Genomic DNA, 20,118 nt, shown 5'->3' with positions numbered 1-20,118 from the left:
AGAAATTATATAAACGGTGCGCAATCACACAATCAGAATCGCAGATGTGGATGTGCGCGGGACTATTGTATTATCACTGGACATCTATATTCGACCAAACAGGTGGAATTATTACGCAGCAAATCAGACATAGCGTGCAATCTGGGGTTCAACTTGTCAACAACGTATTGTCAACCATTGGAATAGGCCCATTGCAATGAAAACTGAACAGGGGCGGGTCATGTCTGATCATAATATTTTAGATTAGGCTACGTGTCATTCAAAGCTAGGATAGTATTTGTTTAGTTGTGAGAACACGCTTACCTCCTTGTCATGGTTGGAGTGATACAGCCGTTATTGAGATGGAGTTAAATAGGCTACAAAATAGTTAGGCCTTTTTATAGACACCAGAAAATAAATGTTCATGTGGCCGACAAACCAAACAAAGTTGACAACTCTCAACTGGCAACGGGAATCCAACCTCGAATGAATTAATCTCGCTCTGTTACACTTCAGCAGCGAAGCCCAGAACAATGCTTGCACCGCACTTTAACACGAAGCCATACTAATCACCTTTGCTCTCATTAAGGACTGGCTTAAATACACACATTTCTGAGGGACAGTATAATTTTTCACTTAGGCCTATTCAAATTCATCACTTTACCTATGCTGCGCAGCCTGCAGTTCCTTAAACTTCCTGGACCATCGCAAACAAAAATCGCCAGTGCGAATACAATAATCAAGCAAACACATAACACAACATTGTCCATGTACGTACGCTATAGTCTTCACAAATAATAACATGTTGGTCAACATTCCCACTCCTTTCTCTGCCCAAAGAGGATGGCGTTCTGCCACTCAAGTAGGCTATGCGCGCTCCCGCCGATTGGCCATGACCGACGCTGCAGATGTAGCCTATTCCCTGTGCGTGCTCGCTCGTACCGACATTTCAAACACAAATTTGTTCATGAATTCACCGTTTGTGAGGTTTTTTAAAATAAATAAATAAATGAGACAGTGAGAAAGGGGATAGGCTACATACTTCACATTCTCATAGTGGGTTTAAATCATCAGTGAAATCAGCTGTTTTAACGTGTCATTATTGGGGTGTTTTTGCCCCTCCAACTTTATGATTGGGGGGGCAAAAAGGCCCGTGCCCCCCCATAGTCGGCGCCAGTGGATGATAGGACTTCTTAACAGTCAATTCCAATATTAAAATGCAAAAAGTTAAAATTGGTCGATATAGCGTTTTGGAAAAGAGCTCTTCATATGTATATATGGCCTCACCCTTTATATTCCGTGTTGTCGTCGATGGGCGGCAGGGGGGACTTGACGGGGTGGCCTGAGGCCGACATAGACTTGATGTGACGCGGCCGTGTGGAGGCCAGCGCCGAGGACGTGCCTGAGGAAGGGGACGCACCGCTCGCCGAGGCCGACATCTCTGTTAGACTGGGGGGAGAGAGAGAGAGAGAGATTAGGAAAATGAAGACTTTCGAGGCATAGAGAACTTTGCTAGTGCACTGCACAGTTAGTATACAAACAGGGCCGTTTGTAGAGGCTGTGTCACAGCACGGCTACAGCTTACACCACAGAAGGTCTACATTTACAGAGTGTACACTCACCACATTTCAAGGTGGTACTGCACTCTAGGGGCGCCAACGGGCGAGTGCAGACTCCATTCGAAATGAATTGACTGCACTCAGAGCCGACTGCGCTCTTACGACAGCGCCCTCTAGGTGAACTGCAGGCATGGATCGAGTGAGTGAACACTCTGTAACTGTAGACCTTCTGTGGTGCAAGCTGAAGCCGTGCCGTGACGCAGCCTCTACAAACGGCCCTGTTTGTAAACTAACTGTGCACTAGCAAAGTTCTTCTTGCCTTGTTTTACATGTCAACAACCCCACAACTCTGCGGAATGAAGTGTTGAGCAACTTTGAGCCTCGTAAATTGGTGGAAAGTAGAGATTTATAATGATGGCTAAACAGGTGCTGGTCCATCACAGCAGAAGCTAAATTTCACCTAGCTCTGGATTTCTGACTAGCGTTCGGACTTCGGAATGCAGGGGACCTTTGGAGGTGAGGTATGAGGCAAAAGTTAGGGCTCAACATCACGTTTTAACACAACGTAAGCCATTTCACACCGGATTATCCCTTTAAATCCAGATACAGTCTACAGTGGATGGAAACTGCAAACAAAATATTTGAGTGTGTGCACTTATGTCCTCTTACAGCATGTGTATGTTCATGCAAGTGTGTGTGTGTGTGTGTGTGTGTGTGCGCGCGTCGGGCCTTGACATTAACTTTTTCACCCACCAGCCACTGCGGCTAGTGGTTTTCCCGAGTCACTAGCCATTCAGGTATTCAACTAGCCACCTATTTTGTAGCGTTTTTTTTCTTTATCATGATAGCGTAGGTCTAACCTCGTCTAAGATGAGGTGCTAAAGCATGATGAGTGTATAGCTTTCTACATGGAAGTATATCAAGCAAATAGAAACTGAGTTACTGAGCTTTTTCTTGAACGTAAATACAAACAATTGATACACAAGGGACAAACAATAGAATATAGGCCATGATGCGTATGTAATACCAAGGAATAAGCTTCCAGCCAAATTGGCTAGTGACACTGAAAGTATTACTAGCCACAGCCAAGTTTTACCAGCATTTGGCCGGTTGGCTAGTGCCAGTGTCAAGCCCTGGACTGCGTGTGTGTGTGTGTGGAGCTTACCTGCTGTCTTTCCCATTGGGGATGGCAGAGTGTCGATCTGTGCTGGAGCGCTCACACACGTACGTGTTCCTGCGCGTCATCGCTCCTGCGGCACTGCTCTGCTCAAACAGACAAATAAAAACACACATTGTCAACATACATTTAGATTTAAAAACACCACCTGAGATCTGTTTCAACATAAATAAAATACAACTTGATAAATGGTTCTGGTGTCTGTCCTTTCCTCGGCATGTTCATTCGTCCTTTGATTTCTGCCTTTCTGTCTTTGCTGTCTGCTGGCCTCCTCCCTAACCCCTGAGGAGGTGGTACTCGTCCCTTACCCCTGAGGAGGTGGTACTCGTCCCTAACCCCTGAGGAGGTGGTACTCGTCCCTAACCCCTGAGGAGGTGGTACTCGTCCCTTACCCCTGAGGAGGTGGTACTCGTCCCTTACCCCTGAGGAGGTGGTACTCGTCCCTAACCCCTGAGGAGGTGGTACTCGTCCCTTACCCCTGAGGAGGTGGTACTCGTCCCTTACCCCTGAGGAGGTGGTACTCGTCCCTTACCCCTGAGGAGGTGGTACTCGTCCCTTACCCCTGAGGCGGTGGTACTTCTCCCCTTACCCCTGAGGAGGTGATGCTTCTCCTTACCCCTGAGGAGGTGGTACTCGTCCCTTACCCCTGAGGCGGTGGTGCTTCTCCCCTACCCCTGAGGCGGTGGTACTTCTCCCCTTACCCCTGAGGAGGTGATGCTTCTCCTTACCCCTGAGGAGGTGGTACTCGTCCCTTACCCCTGAGGCGGTGGTGCTTCTCCCCTACCCCTGAGGCGGTGGTGCTTCTCCCCTACCCCTGAGGAGGTGGTACTTCTCCCTTACCCCTGAGGCGGTGGTGCTCCTGCGGTGCTCCTGGGCCACCAGTGGCGAGGCGGCCATCTCCCCCTTGGAGCTGGAGGTGGGCAGCTTGCGGGTCGTGTCCCACTCCTCCTTCTTCTCCCCCTCCACGCTGTTGGCCTGCGCTCGCTTGGTGTAGGACACTGCCGGAGGGATAGAGGGCGCCACTGTGGAGATGGGGAAAAAAAAAGAGACAAGAACCCATGATGTGAGTGACTAAGGAGAGGGTGGAACAGGAAAGGAAACTAAATCACAATTAGAAGACATATTAAAAGGCATATTATCATTTACTTTCTAATGAAATTTAATTTATTTTTTTCTTACTATTATTACTAGCCTCATAAAAGATGGTATCCAGTCATAGCCATGTCAACAACCATCATTTATCTTTAATCATCGAAGTGTACATTGGAGTAGGTTGATTAACATTTGGTAGTGTACCATGGTTTTAACAATACAAAAAAACAAGATGTAATACTGTAATATGTATTTTTGAAATTGTCTAGCTGTTTTTTTCTACAGGAATGTATTCTGAGTGATCTCTTTCCTCATTGGCTGACATTTCTATGCCTTGTGGCATTGTGATTTAGACTCGCGAGCCATCCTACGTACTTCCGCCAAAGGATTGGCTCCACTACTGTAGTCTGGCCGTGCTTCTCTGTGGAGTGCCTGGAGCAGTAGAATTTTGATCGCAACGCCCCCCCAGAAAACAGCCAATAATCGAATACGCCCCCCACGTGGGGGCGAAAGGGGGAGGACGCTCGTGACAATGACGTACACATCTGCGCCAGAGCCATTGGTCTGCCCTATGTTGTTGTTGAGTAACTGCCAGCGATTGGGTGAATTTTAAACCATAACTGAATGCAAACTTCCTGCTTCCTACAATCGCTTCAGAGCAAAGAAATGCCAGACCATAAATACGAAGTGAAATGGTAGTATTATGGGATGGTCAGGACCAGGCTAATTGTGATTGGTCCTGACTGGAGAGATCGTTTTCTCATTGGCTGACATTGCTATGCCTGAAACTGTGATTGGTCCAGACTGGAGTACTTATCACCCTTGTGACATCATGGTGTCAGGAAAGGGCTCGCCATGATGACTAATCCTGACATATCGGGTGGATTCCAATATGCGGACTTCCGTCCTCCCTTGCTCACTTGCCTGCTTGTGACCTCATGATGACGTCACAGACGACAGTAATAATCAAATATCTTGCAAAAGCACTATTCCAATATCATTTCCTCATCTGTAATCGGGATGTTGAATGAAGAACAGTCCCTCAAAAATTGTTGTGGCAAGGCTGACAGCGCGGAAACGTTATTGTTTTCCCCACTGGGGAGGGACGTCAGCGAAGCACGAGGCCACAAGCACAACGCGAGGAAGGGAGTTTGGATAATGGAATGGACGGACCCTATGACTAATCTTTTCGATATCTCCCACCATCTTTCCCAGGGCATGAGTCATGCTGGCCATGTACTGCATCATGCTGCATAGACATTAATAGCATCCATTTCCGGACTGCTTGCAGGTGGCGTGTTGTTAATGTATGGCTTCTTTGTTGGTCCCCGTCTCTCACTACCTCATGTGATTGAGACTCTAGGAAGTGGATAGTACTTAGAAATCATCCACGTCTTGCCATATACGAGTCATACAATATTCAGTGCTTTAATGTTTACACTATACTGGCCAAACAGTTGCCCACACACCCAAACATAAAACTCATCCTGATCTTGAAGCCATGCGGAAGATCATGCTTACTGGTGTCCATGGATTGGAAGTAGTGGTGGAAGCCCTCCCTACCTGGGCAACAGGTCTAGGTTTGGCCTGGTATTGGCCCACTGCAGCATAAATGTGACCAGTCACATGGCAACAGGCCACAAGTAGGTCCAGGGGGTACATTGAGTTCATTGAGGTGATTATGAAAGTGTACGCTTTACAATGATCCCTCACATGGCTATCTAGTAATAGCTGAAAAATGTGTGGCCTTTTGAATGCGTTTACTTCCTAAAGTAGAAAACAGTAGTACAGTATAATAGAATCTACTTGTTAAAGTCCATAGAAAAGACATTAAGTTAGCACTTTTATCTCAGTTGATGCCAATGGCGCTTACGTGTCATTTTGGATTCTACTGTTCCGTACCAATGATGCTAATGAGTTAAAGACAAAAGGCATGCTAAAGCAAGCCAATACTGCTCTCTGAAGTACTGAGTAACTTCCTGAAGACCTGGCTCATTCTGAAACAAAACGAAGATCACAACAAAAAGAAAAGTAATCTTTGTTGATGATGTTCTCAGTTTTCCTCTGAGGGATATGTGGCCTGCTTCCATGTGACTGGTCACAAATGCCTCCTGGGGCTAGACTTTAGGTTCATGTACCAGGTTTGGCTCACAATATAAAATGAGGATATGTTAGATATGTTATATATGAACTATACCAGTGATGACCGCTCGGGGCAAACCGTCACTAGGGCATAGGAATATTCCATGTAACCTTAGCAACGATTAGTTTGATAAAAAATCACCTACTGAACCAGCAAGAAGTGGTCCTTCGGGCTGTGTGTGTCTGGTAATAATGTTTACTAGTAGATACTAAAGGGAGCAACACAACAATTTACACAGTTAAAACGGATTTCTTCAGTCTCATTGTGAATGTGTATAGTAATAACAGATAGAAGAAATCCTTCATTCCCTCGGCTGTAGCCCTACTCATCACAAGATGAACATTACCAGCTATCCAGCCCGAACATACATGTATTGGCTTGTCTTGCTTTGTCAGGTCTTGTTTAATGTCCATGAGCCATGCCAAAAGACAATTTTCTGTTTCATGTGTAACTGACAATAAAGTGTCATCTTATCTTATCTTATATTGTACAGTACATGTGAATGGTGACAACAAAAGGTATTATCTTCGATGACATGCTCATGGACAGTCATGGGTAAGATGGACAGTCATGGGTAAGCGGTTAGGTAGGGCGTCAGACTTGCATTCCAAAGGTTGCCGTTTCGACTCCCGACCCGTCAGGTTGGTGGTGGGAGTAACTAACCAGTGCTCTCCCCCATCCTCCTCCATGACCGAGGTACCCCGAGCATGGTACCGTCCTGCTGCACTGCTCCCTTGGGGCGCCATTGGGGGCTGCCCCCTTGCACGGGTGAGGCATAAATGCAATTTCGTTGTGTGCAATGTGCAGTGTTCACTTGTGTGCTGTGGAGTGCTGTGTCACAATGACAACGGGAGTTGGCGTTTCCCAGTTGGGCTTTCACTTCCCTTCACTCACCGTATTCGCTGTAGCGCCGCTGCTTCTGGCTGGCGGACGTGCTGCGCTGGACTTTGGAGGAGGCGGTGTGCGCTGGGGACTGGGAGGTGCTGTTCAGCTCGCTGTTGGGCCGGCCCCTCTGGCACAGGTTCAGGCTGGACTGCGACTCGCTCCCCTCAAACTGGACACGTGCAAATGGACATGATGGGCGATCAGTCAGTCAGTCAACAGCCACCATGCAGCTCAAATATTTCAATATGAATAATGTCCATCACATTTGTTCATTCATTCATTCATTCACTCATTCACTCATTCATTCACTCATTCATTCACACAAGATACAAGGCTTTCATTGGTCACAGAAAGTACTAGAAACTACTACTTCTAATGTAGTGAAAATTTTGTAAATTCATGAATTTATCAATTAATTGATTGATTGATTGATTCATTCATTCATTCGCAACGAGAAGTACCCATCATTTTGTTTCAAATATATTTATTGTGAAACATTTCTTTCAAGGCACTTTGTTTGACATTTACATGTTTCCTTTTTAAGAAAAAGTCTGACACATACATAAACAACAAAAAAGGTATAGCAACAATATCTATAAATAAAATAGGGACAATAAAAACAAATGACAATAACATTAAAAGTACTGAAAATAAAAACAAAAACACATTAAGTGACAGTGTCCTGCTGTAAAGAGATTAAGTAACAGCTCCAAGAGCTACAGGACTACAACCCCCCTATCCCCCCACCCCCCCCCAGGAGTGCTACGCTGTGGTCATATTAGTCAGTTATTGAATGAAGGTAAGAGACTAATGGCTCCCAAGTTTTTTCAAACTCTCTCAGTTTTTCTTTTAAGATGCATCTAATTCTTTCCAGGTGAAGAGTGTCGGTCAGGTCTGAAAGCCAGTGCTTAAATGAGGGCACCTCTTTGTCCTTCCAATGTAAAAGGATCAGCTTCTTGGCCGTTATGACACCATATGACAGGAGACGCTGTTGTGCTACATTAAGCTTTAAGAGCTCATCAGATATTCCCAGAATGATCAGAACAGGATCTGGGATTATTTGGATTTCCAGAATCCTAGACAGGAAATTAAATATGTCACCCCAATATTTTTTGTAGTTTATGACATAGGGCATAACTATGTGATAAGGTAGCCTCAGCGCATTCACATTTCTCGCACAATGGCGATATGTCTGGGAATATTTTATGTAACTTGACCTTGGAGTAATGTAGCCTATGTAGAATTTTAAATTGTATCAGACAGTGTCGGGTGTTAATGGAACAGTCATGTATATGTTCAAGGCATTCTTCCCACACATACTGAGGTATTTGGGTTCCAAGCTCCGTTTCCCATTTGTCTTTTAGGGCTTCCGTTTTGGGAGAACTCATGTTCAGCAATGTGCCATACAGTTGAGAGATAATGGAGTGTGACCTGGCAAACATTTTAATGGAGATCTCCAAAGCATTGGGTGCTACCGTTTCAAAATCCGGGAGATGTGTTTTGACATAGTTCCTAATCTGGAGGTATCTGAAGAAATGATTCTTTGGCAACTTAAATTTCTCCTGGAGTTGTTGAAAAGAGGCAAAAGTACCCTTAATGTACAAGTCCCCAATGTTTCTTATTCCAGACTCCCTCCACACATTGAACGCTCCATCTAAGGTGGAGGGGGTGAATGTCGGGTTGGCCGCTACTGGCAACAGAGAGGACAGCACACCAAGATTGAAATGTTTTCTCATTTGTTTCCATGTCCTTATCGTATCATGAATTATAGGGTTGTTCTTGTAATATGTTTTGCTGACCTTCACAGGTGCTAGTAAAACTGCTCTTATTGAGTATGGTAAACAGTCTTCACGCTCCATCTCCAACCCATTGAAAGGTGAAGGGGCATCCTCCAACCAGTGTGCGATAGAGCGCAACCCAGCAGCCCAATAGTAGTGCTTGAAGTCCGGTAGTGCTAGCCCTCCAACAGGTTTATGCTTACATAGGTGTTCCTTTTTAATTCTGTGTGCTTTGTAATTCCATATAAATGGAAGAACGATGGAGTCTATTTTCTTAAAGAAAGATTTAGTGAGAAATATAGGCAGGTTTTGAAAAAGGTAAAGTATCTGAGGGAGAAAGATCATTTTGATGGCATTGACCCTTCCCAAAAGGGAAATTGGCAGCGTTCTCCAAAACTGAATGTTGTGTTCCAGTTTTCTTAGCAAGGCCGGAAAATTGGCCTTATAAAGGGCATTGTAGTTCTTGGTGATTGTCACTCCTAAATAAGTTAAGCTGTCATGGACCACCCGTAGAGGGAGCTGTTTAAGCCACTCCTGGTCTCCCAGTCGTATTGGTAGCAGCTCACTTTTACCCCAATTAATCCTATACCCAGAAAAGGTTCCAAACATGCTAAACACGTCCAATACTTCAGGAATGGTTACTGATGGTTCTGTGATATATAACAATATGTCATCCGCATACAAAGAGATCTTGTTTTTAGTGCATTCTGTGTCGTAGCCATGAATGCCAGGATGTGCACGAATAGTTTCCGCAAGCGGCTCTATGGCTAGGGCGAAGAGTAGTGGGCTAAGTGGACAGCCCTGTCTAGTACCTCTACCCAGCTGAAATGGGGCAGACAGTGTCCGATTTGTAAGTATTTTAGCACAAGGATTATTATACAGTAGCTTGATCCAGGACAGAAAGGTGTGACCACATCCAAACTTTTCCAGGACCGCAAAGAGGTAGGGAAATTCCACCCGGTCAAAGGCCTTTTCAGCATCTAGGCTAAGGATGACAAGGTCTTGTGTGGGTGGTCTGTTACAGTGCATGACATTGAGGACACGTCTTAGGTTGTAAAAGGAGTTTCTATTTGGAATAAACCCTGTTTGGTCTGGATGCACTAATTTGCCCATAAAGGCATTAAGCCTCTTGGCTAGCGTCTTAGCTAGAATTTTTTGGTCAGTGTTTAATAAGGAAATTGGCCTATATGAGCCCACTTCCTCTGGGTCCTTTCCTTTTTTTAATAGCAAAGTGATGGTAGCTTCAGTTAGAGTTTGGGGTAGCACACCATCCTCATATGACCGTGTGTATAAAGCACGCAGGTATGGAACCAACAATAGTCCAAATTTTTTGTAAATCTCATTACTAAGCCCATCAGGGCCTGGGCTTTTACCATTGTTTAGTGATTTAATAGTTGCTAATAGCTCCTCACAGCTAATGTCTGCATTTAAGATATCACGCTCTGTTTCGCTTAAGTATGGGAGGTTACATTTATCCAGAAATGACTGTGTCACGTCCGGAGATGTATTATGTTCAGATGTGTATAGATTTTTGTAGAATTGTGTGAATCTGTCATTAATGTCTTTATGTGAAGTCAGGGCAGTTCCCGTTCCTGAGTTGATTTTATGAATTGCTCTGCCATTTTCAATTTTACGCAATTGTCTTGCAAGTAATTTATGCCGGTTTATCACCAAATTCAAAATGTTTTTGTTTAGCAAAAACAAAGGCTCTGCTAATCTTATCAGACAGTATTTTATTCAGCTCGTATTTGGCGCAGAGATCTTCGTGTGTTTTTCCAGAGAGGGTTGTTGAGCATTTTCCCTGTCCAACTGATTAATTTGTTTTTCTAATTCTATTTGGTGTTCCTTATTACTCTTCTTGAGGGATGCTTGGAAAGAGATAACACAGCCTCTGAAATATGCCTTAAAGGTTTCCCACAATAATGTGGGTGAAACGTCATCTTTATCATTCGTTTCAAAAAAGAGTTTTATGTGCGTTTCTAGGTATTCACAGAACTTGGTGTTTGTAAGTAGTTCAGGGTTGAATCTCCAAGTTTTTTTGGGTGGGTAAATGCCCCAGGGAGTTTAATTGAAATGACACTGGACTATGGTCAGAAATAATAATGTTGTGGTATTTGGCATTATAACAATAGGGCAGCAATTTGCCATCAACTAGGAAGAAGTCTATTCTTGAGTAGACATTGTGTACTCTGGAATGAAAGGAATATTCCCTACCTGAAGAGTTAGAGAGCCGCCAAACATCAGCAAGATTCATATTCTTTGTGTATGACCTAAGGAGATCGCATGCCTTTGATGGTTCTATTCTAGTGGTTGAGGATCTATCCAAGTATGTGTCCCAAACAAAATTAAAATCTCCACCAAGGACTAGGTTAGTGTTGGAAATGTCTGGGATTAAATTTAGGACTTTTCTAAAAAATTCTGGGTCATCATGGTTTGGACCGTATACATTCAGTAAGGTCATTGGGGTGGAATGAATTTCCCCCACAACAATTACATACCTCCCATCCTTGTCAGCAATAGTGGACAGTTGTTTAAAAGGAACCCCCCGTCGGATAAGAATAGCTGCACCTCTAGCTTTAAGGGAAAAATTAGAATGGTAAATTTGCTGTAGCCATCTGCATCTAAGTCTTCCATGTGAGTCGTTCTTTAGGTGCGTTTCTTGTAGAAAGATAATATCTGCTTGTAATGACTTAAGATGAGCAAGCACTTTACCTCTCTTAACTGGTTCATTAATACCATTCACATTCCAAGAGCAGAAATTTAAGTTGCCACAGATATTTCCAAGCTGTGACCCAGCATGCATTATGTGGGCAGGATGAAGACATACCTTAGTCCGTTCCTTTTCCTAGTTTGGTAGTACATATGACCATAAACTAAATAGCTCTCCTTCCCACCCTCCCCCCTCAGAAACATATAGACACATAGAAAATAATAACACTAATAATAATAAAATAATATATAGATATTGTCAGCCTAACAGTTAGTGCAAGATAAGAACCTTCCAAAAAAGAGTCTACTCTCTTAAGTGAACAACTAACAGTAATTAACTCTTCATTCTAATAGCTCTGCAGTTATATAATTCCTAACCAAACAACTTTTAAATCAAATTAAATGTTGTGGATCCTCTTAAGGATACAAAGAACAATAGGCCTGTGCAATCTTCAAGAATAGAAATGACCTTTGAAACTCACTCGTTTTCCCTCCCTCTCCCTCTCGTTCCCTTACTTTTGTAAAAAAAATAAAAATAAATAAAATAAAAAGGAATGTCACTGAGGGTAAGAGAATAGCAAGGATACAAATGCCAATATATGCATGTGTAATCTTAAAAAAAAATAGAAATGACCTTTAAACTTTAACTTGTTTTTTCTCTCTCTCTTCCCTTTGTAAACAAAAAATAAAATAAAAAAAAACCAAGCAATTGTCACTGGAGGTAAGAGAGTAGTGGTGAGGTTACCCAATAACCTCTGTATTTAAGTGGGTTGTATGGAATGAATAGCGATCATAGCAGTGCAAATGGTCTCAAGCGTCTTCCGCCCCGTCGGCACTTTCTTCAGGCGTTGTGCGAGCGCGGCCGACCAGGCTTTCAGCAAACAACCGCGCCTTCACCGCATCTGTAAATGTGGTCTCCTTGCCGTTGTGCGTAACTCTCAGCTTGGCTGGGTATAGAAGGCCGAACCTCACTCCCGGTTTGTCACGCAGTAGGTTTCTGGCTGGGGTGAAAGCCGCACGACGTTTGACAACAGCAGGGGGAAAGTCTCTGAAGATTTGAATTGAGCCGTTGTGATATGTGAGGGTTTGAAACTGCTTTACTTTGTTCACAATTTCGTCGAAGGCATCACAGTAGTGCACCCTGACGATCAAGTGCCGCGGTGGTTCTTCATCATCCGGGCGCTCTCGCAGAGCCCTATGAGCTCGGTCGATCCGTGGTCTTTCATCCAACTTTAAGACATCTGTCAACAACTGTGCAACAAAGTCTCTCGTTTTTTGCCCATTTTCCAATCCCTCTTTAACACCGGCAATTCTCAAGTTCTGTCGCTTCGACCGCCCCTCAAGGTCCAGGCACTTTTCTGACAATTTGTCGACTTGACTTTGCAGTGCCTTAACTTTAGCCTCGAGATCCGCAACGACATCGGAGTTAGCATTAGCCGACTCAACTAAACTTTTCAGAGTATCGTTTTGGCCGTCAATACGAGCATGTACAGCAATAAATGCATTGTCACTGTCCGTCTTCACCGCGGCAATTTCACCTCTCAAGTCTGTATTCACGTCAGCAATCTTCTCGTCAAGCTTGGAGCAAATGTCCGATTTGGCTTGTGCTAATTCCTCCTGCAAAGCGGCTATGGCGGCTAGCACGGCCTGTTGATCCGCACCTCGAGTGCTTGTGTCGGGGTCGCCTTTCCCACTCCGGCTCGGTGCCTCAGCTGGGCCTCCATCCTCAGTCGATTCGGTCCTGGTAGCCGGTTTTGATTTGCCCATTTCGGGTATCCTTTCGTCACTTTCAATGTCACAAATCCACAGACAGCTAAATAAATAATTTAGCTATTGTGTGTTTGGTTTTAAATGAAATTTTAAGTTAAATTCTGCAGGAGCTACAGCCAGCGCGTCTTAACTCCTCATCGCTCAGCAGCGCCCCCCAGTACCCATCATTTTAACATCATTTCAATAAGGTTATTCTATTGAGATTGAAAATATCATCCTCTCCACGACAGTTGAGGCCAAGATGCATCTGAAATGGCCTCATGACTCAGATATATATATATATATATGCATATGTTCAGAAATACAATATATATATAATAATGGTATTTACTGAAGATGGTGTGCCGGTCTGTGTCTGTCTGTGTGTGTGTGTGTGTGTGTGTGTGTGTGTGTGTGTGTGTGTGTGTGTGTGTGTGTGTGTGTGTGTGTGTGTGTGTGTGTGTGTGTGTGTGTGTGTGTGTGTGTGTGTGTGACTCACCTCGGCTTGTTTCCTGCCTAGCAACAGGTACGTGGCCATGACCTCGTCATACTTCTGAGCCTCCAGCGACTCTTTCACCTCGTCCTTCGGGAAACCCATGATGACCATCAGCTCTGGGGGGGGGGGACACACAGGACAGATGAAAACATGTGGACCAGATAGATCAGTATCAGTGGCTCTCAACCTTTTTTAGAACAAACGCCCCCTTGACCTCATCATAAATCTTCCAATAACCAGACACAGTGCAAGGTATGGTTGTGGGGTGAATAGAGGGTAGTCATAACTTTTTTTGAAGCATTTTTTGGGGGGCTTTTTGGCCTTTATTGTTACAGGACAGTGTGAGAGCAGACAGGAAACGATTGGGAGAGAGATGGGGCAGGGCCGGGAAATGACCCCGGTCAGACTCGAACAGGGGTCCCCGTGGGCAACGTAAGCCCAAATATGGGGGGCTTAGCGCGCTGCGCCACAGCGCCCCCCAGAGGGTAGTCATTATAGAGGTGAAAAGACAAAAAATAAAGATACAGGGTGGTGGGCAGTGAGAGAGAAAATGACAGTCATCACATGCGACAAGGAGACTCTAAACAAACGCCTTGAGAGGGCAAATAAGGGAAAGTAAACCAAGGAGGAGAGGGGACAGGGCAGATCTATCCTGAGAGAGAGAGAGAGAAAGAGAGAGAAAGAGAGAGAGAGAGAGAGAGAGAGAGAGAGAGAGAGAGAGAGAGAGAGAGAGAGAGAGAGAGAGAGAGCGAGCGAGCGAGAGAGAGAAGATGAACTAAAGCTAGGAGGTAAAGGCCCGATGCAGACCTATATCAGAGGTGGACAGACAAAGAGACAGATGAACTAGAGAATGGAAGTGCAGGGCTAATGCCTATTCCTAAACCCAGTGGTTCCTTTTTCAACTTTTGTACCCAAGAATATTGTTGACCCCCCCAAATAGTTTGTCTGCTAATATTGCTAGAGAGAGTCACAGGAAAGCAAAATAGATCTATTAACTTTACAAATTAATATTGTTAGGGATGCACGATGTATCAGCCTTAGCATCGGTATCGGCCGATATTTGACATTTCTCAACACTTCGGACATCAGTTCGATGAGTAAAACTAGGCCGATGTTTTCTTTAATATGTTACAGTTCTTAATCTTATTGGTTCTGATATGTTTTTTAACATAAGATTGGACTTAACATGACTTTCATTGTTTGTCTTCTAGTTTGTCTCTATCAATATTGGATATCGGTATCGGCCAACATTTTTCACATCATGCGTCCCTAAACATTGTTACTAACCAATTCATGGAATTATGTTAACGAAGAAAGAGAGAAATTGAAAAACTAGAGTATAGAAACAAAAGGGTGGGTGCAGACCTATCCTGGCAGAGTCACTGAAGTCCGGCTCCGGCTCTGTGTAAGGTTTGAGCTCCTCCTCCTCGTGGGCCGTGTTCATCCAGCGGTCCTTCATGATTTGCTGAAACAATGCAAGAGGGTCAAAGATTATTTAGATCCGTGGTTCTCAACTTTTTTTTTGAACAAACGCCCCCTTGACCTCATCATAAGCCTCCCAATGCCCCCTTGACCTCATGAGAAGCCTGCGAACGCAACACCTATATTGAAAAATAAAATAGACTATTGCCCTCCAATGAGAACTAAGCTCCGCCCCCACTCAGCTGTATAGGCCTACTTCTCAACCATGGAGGTATTTATAAGACCTGGAGACAGTGAATAAGTCCCACCCCCATACATTTCAATGGGAAATGCTAGGCTAGTGAATTCAGCCAAAATTGAAAGCATTTTTCAGCTTCCAAAATGCAGTTTCATGGAGCTCATGTCCGGTACCAGTTTACTCAGCCAATTACGTGCCACATTACTGACTGACGTAAGGTTGACCAGAAAGCTATATGGAAGACGGGCATTGGATGTTCAGAAATGGACGATGTTCAGGGACGCACATTGTCTTCTAGCCTGCCCAACCACAGACCTATATTAATCGTGTGCCCAACACTAAACTTGTGCATGTGCTGAGAGCAATGGCGCACCCACCAATCATCATGAGCGAAGTGGTACCGGATATGATGTGAATTTGTGAAAATGGCGACGAGGAAGCGCCTTGCTAATCGGCGAAGCTAACCAGCCAAATCCTGACCCCCTGTTCTCAACGTCCCCCTAGGGCTCCTCAACGCCCCCTGGGGGGCTGTAGTGCCCCCATTGAGAAACACTACTTTAGTAGTGGCACACGACAGGGTGGTGCAACCACAGCTAATGGCACTATTGTATGGAATAAATATTTTTTTTGTTGCTATTATTAGCGAATTATCTCCGAAGCCTATTCATCGCAGTACTTTAATTACCAATTACTAATTCATTTATGGGGATTCGCCGTCACTGTACCACCTGACGTCCCAGACAAAAAAAAATAAAACGTAAAGAGTGACCCAAAAGTACAACACAAGAGTGTAGTAACAACATTGAAACCAATACTAGAGAGTGTTGAGGCATTGAACCAAACACCAGAGTGTTGAAGGTCTAGAAAAACAACATCAGAGAGTGTTGAAGGCACATAACAACCCAGCAGAGTGTGGGAAAACATAACAACACTCAGCAGTGTTAAAAAACAACCTATGTAGAAGAGAAATGGATACACCCTCTGGTGAGGCAACTACCACTTCCTACACAGTTATAACCCAGAGAATGGGTAGGGAAGTATGGCAACCTAAACAGAGGTGTTACTTTACTCACAAGCACGCACAAGTGAATTACCTATAGCTAAGGCATCAGTATTAGGTTCCCTTAGGCACACCAACACACAGGCATAATATGATACAGGCTTACAGATTAAAGTCTGCCAGTGGAGCGCGCTATATGCAACCTTCTTTTTCAAAAGGCACATCTAAATCAGATCACCGTTAGGACTTGCACTGCAAAGTGCAGTTAGTGCATACATGTAAGTGCAGTAACAACATATTTGTCAGTCACAATTGAGTTTAGACTGAAAAGGGTCTTCATAACACCTTCTTTATCCTGTGACAAAGAATTATGGTCCAAATGTGTCCCATCTTAGAGATATTGATTTGTCAAAGTTGCGCTCTTGACGATGACGTAAACGCCTGCGCTATGTTGTTGTTGAGTAACTGTCTGCGATTGGGTGAGAGCTGTCCAATCATTTCAAACCAGAACTAAGTGCAAACTTCCTGCTTCCTGCAATCGCGTCAGATCAAACAACCTCAAGACCATGAATATGAAATGAAATTGTAGTATTATGGGATGGTCAGGATCGGGCTAGTATAGCGCATGTGTGTGTATCGAGTGTGCACAGCTGAGCATATGGGGTTGTGCGCCACTGTCTGTTGGAGGTGTCTGGGGCTCGTCTTACCTCCAGGCTGCCACGTTTGCCTGGGTTGAGTACCAGTAGTTTCTTCAGCAGGTTCTCACAGTCTGTAGACATGTAGAAGGGGATGCGGTACTTCCCTCGCAACACACGCTCTCTCAGCTCCTGCAAAACGCACACACACACACACACACACACACACACACACACACACACACACACACACACACAGTAAGTGTTTCTGTTGAGCAAGCAAGGCTTTGTGCCAAAATGACAAATACATAGTATAGCTCTAGTAAGCCGGACAGAAATACTGGTAGTAGAAGAACAACAACTGCTACTGTACAGTTTTCAGAGGTAGAGCATTTGGAATGGAAACAACATAAAGAGTAGTTTACATCACTTAGGAACTCTGATTTTATTGTTGGGAGTCTCTAATAGTGTTTTCAGGCCCACAACGAAAAGTGTTGTTTCCAGTTCCTACACCTGAATGCAAAATTAACAGAATGACCAACTTTCCTGTTCTCAAGTGTTCATTGGTTTGTAGTGCGTGCACACACACACACACCTTGAGGTTCTGTCTATAAGGTCAGCAAGCTGCTGACCAGTATGTACAATAGAACCCCCAGACCCTACATGTCTTCACAGTTCACACACACACAAAAAGACAGAGAGAGAGAGAGAGAGAGAGAGAGAGAGAGAGAGAGAGAGAGAGAGAGAGAGAGAGAGAGAGAGAGAGAGAGAGAGAGAGAGAGAGAGAGAGAGACAGACAGACACACAGTCCCAGTCCTTTCCATTACCAACCTTCAGGTTCTGCCCATCGAAGGGTAGCGAGCCGCTGACCAGCGTGTAGAGTATGACCCCCAGGCTCCAGACGTCCACCTCGGGCCCGTCGTACTTCTTGCCCTGGAAGAGCTCGGGGGCGGCGTAGGGCGGCGAGCCGCAGAACGTATCCAGCTTGCTGCCCAGGGTGAACTCGTTACTGAAGCCGAAGTCCGCAATCTTGATGTTCATATCGGCATCCAGGAGCAGGTTCTCAGCCTACAGGAAGGATGGATGGAGAACAAGGAGGAGGTGGAGAGAAAAAGGAGAACAAGGAAGAGGTGGAGAGGAGAAGGAAAACAAGGAGGAGGTGGAGGAGAGAAGGGGAACGAGGAGGAGGTGGAGAGGAGAAGGAAAACAAGGAGGAGGTGGAGAAGAGTATAGAGAACGAGGGGGAGGTGTGGAGAAGAGAAGGAGAACAAGGAGGAGGTGCAGAAGAGAAGGTCAAGAAGATCAAGAACCCCAGTGTTGACTTGACTCCCACAGAGTTGGATTTTGACACTCACACACTTTCTATACAAGTGAACACTATTCAACATGAGAAATCAAACAACCCTAACTCTGGGCAGAATTTCAAAGCGAAATCAACTAACGGTCATTTTCCACCCTGACATTGTTACACTTCAACTTTCATGCTGTGTAGCAGGATGCTTAAATCATAATGCTTAATGCATAACGCATACGATGCAGGAAAAATCAATTTGTCTGCATTTACCGCAAGATGGAGGGATGTTTTTTAGCCTGGGCAAAGCCGACGGTTGACTCCGTCAACTAGTCTGGTGAAAGCTAAGAGGAACCTGTCTCCGTGGAGGGTGGGAGATGGTCTGATCTTACTCATTTCAATTCAATTCCAAATTCAAATTTAGACTCATTTTCTGCTTTATTAGCATGATTGTTAAGATATAGTGTCGCAAAAGCATACAAATAACCAAACAAAAGTGTGAATAGTGTTACCTTAACCAATCAGTAAAGGACTTCGCAGGTGAGTTCTGTGTCACCACTCTCAACTGTTTGCTGATTGGCTAAACAGTGAGCGAACCGAGCTAGGAGGGTTTCGCCAGACTAGGTGCGGAGCCAAAATCTTTGTTTGGGGGAAGTAAGTACATAGGATGGTGTCGCCAGACTAGATTTTACCCCCAATGTTTTATGATAAAGAGCACTCACCTTAAGGTCTCGATGGACTATCCTTTTCTGATGACAATATTCCACTGCTGAAACAATCTGGAGGAAAGATATGAGGTATCCAGCAAATTATCTTTCCATGAAAAGCACTTAGAATACTGTACAGTGGCTAATAATTGATAACAACGAACTATGAACTCTCCAAGTGTAATAACGAGGTCAATTTACCTGTCGGAACTTTGCCCTGGCTTCTTTTTCCTTCATTCTACCATGTGCAACCAAGTAGTCAAATACTTCTCCTGCAATGCAAAAAAAGAGGTCAATTTCAAGATAGATGAAATTGGACAGGCATCGACATTACTAAATCTTGCACATTATAAAGATGGCAACATTTCAAACATAAATGAGAACTACGTACGTGCATACAAACATTCATAAACATCCTACATTTCCTTTTAATTGGTGGAAGAAGATACGATTGCATGCAGTGTGACTTCCATTAGCTACGCAAGTAATATTTCAATAACAGGAGCAATCGGATTAGCTCTAATCTTTGACGGCCCCTTAGTGTGAGCAATCCCATAGAGACTAATGACATGCAGTACAGTAGACTGTGTGGTGGTCTTTGAAACCCATGTCGAGTGTATGAACTGACCTCCGCTGGCGTACTCCATTATTAAATAAAGTGTCTTCTCCGTCTCAATGACTTCAAATAATTTAACTGGAGTGGACAGAAGGAGAAAGCACACACGAAAAAAATCACAGATGGATTAGAGAAGATGATCAGTCATTAAATTACAGAAGTGCAGTATTACGTGACTTTACAGGAGATGTTACTGCAAATATTTCAACATACATTCCATGGAACAGCACTTTATTGTTACACTATGCAAAAACAATAATAATGTGCATATTTTCTCTGATTTATTTGTATACGTATTCACCCATTCATGCAAGTGTACATCTAGACTAGAGTATACAAAGACAAATGCATGCGCTCATACACAGACACACACAGACACACACACACACGCACGCGCGCACACACACACACACACACACACACACACACACACACACACACACACACACACACACACACACACACACACACACACACACACACACACACACACACACACACACACACACACGCACACACACACGCACAACCAAAGACTGACAATGAAGCATTACCAATATTAGGGTGATTCAAAATCTTCATGATCCTTACTTCACGAAAGAGCTGTGGAGCACAGTACTCAAAATTAGTCACAGAAATAAT

The 20,118-nt window shown here is 44.2% G+C and overlaps 1 protein-coding gene across 3 annotated transcripts in view; it reads right to left on the bottom strand.

Moving 5' to 3' along the window:
* mark1 (MAP/microtubule affinity-regulating kinase 1) overlaps positions 1–20,118 on the bottom strand; it is a 54,658-nt gene that overhangs the window by 9,826 nt on the left and 24,714 nt on the right. For all 3 annotated transcript variants that reach the window (XM_063202905.1, XM_063202915.1, XM_063202923.1), the window contains exons 4-15: positions 20,031–20,079; positions 19,489–19,554; positions 19,062–19,132; positions 18,876–18,932; positions 17,694–17,930; positions 16,935–17,054; positions 14,933–15,032; positions 13,571–13,683; positions 6,845–7,004; positions 3,556–3,737; positions 2,704–2,801; positions 1,267–1,428 (exon numbers count right to left, since the gene is read on the bottom strand). In XM_063202905.1, the coding sequence (XP_063058975.1) occupies positions 1,267–1,428; positions 2,704–2,801; positions 3,556–3,737; positions 6,845–7,004; positions 13,571–13,683; positions 14,933–15,032; positions 16,935–17,054; positions 17,694–17,930; positions 18,876–18,932; positions 19,062–19,132; positions 19,489–19,554; positions 20,031–20,079 (1,415 nt within the window). The remainder of the gene's footprint in view (positions 1–1,266; positions 1,429–2,703; positions 2,802–3,555; positions 3,738–6,844; positions 7,005–13,570; positions 13,684–14,932; positions 15,033–16,934; positions 17,055–17,693; positions 17,931–18,875; positions 18,933–19,061; positions 19,133–19,488; positions 19,555–20,030; positions 20,080–20,118) is intronic.

This window comes from Engraulis encrasicolus, chromosome 1, assembly GCF_034702125.1.
Source record: "Engraulis encrasicolus isolate BLACKSEA-1 chromosome 1, IST_EnEncr_1.0, whole genome shotgun sequence".
In the NCBI taxonomy this organism is placed as follows: Eukaryota; Metazoa; Chordata; class Actinopteri; order Clupeiformes; family Engraulidae; genus Engraulis; species Engraulis encrasicolus.
Note: the sequence above shows the minus strand (reverse complement) of the source record. Positions and strands in the feature narration are given on the sequence as shown.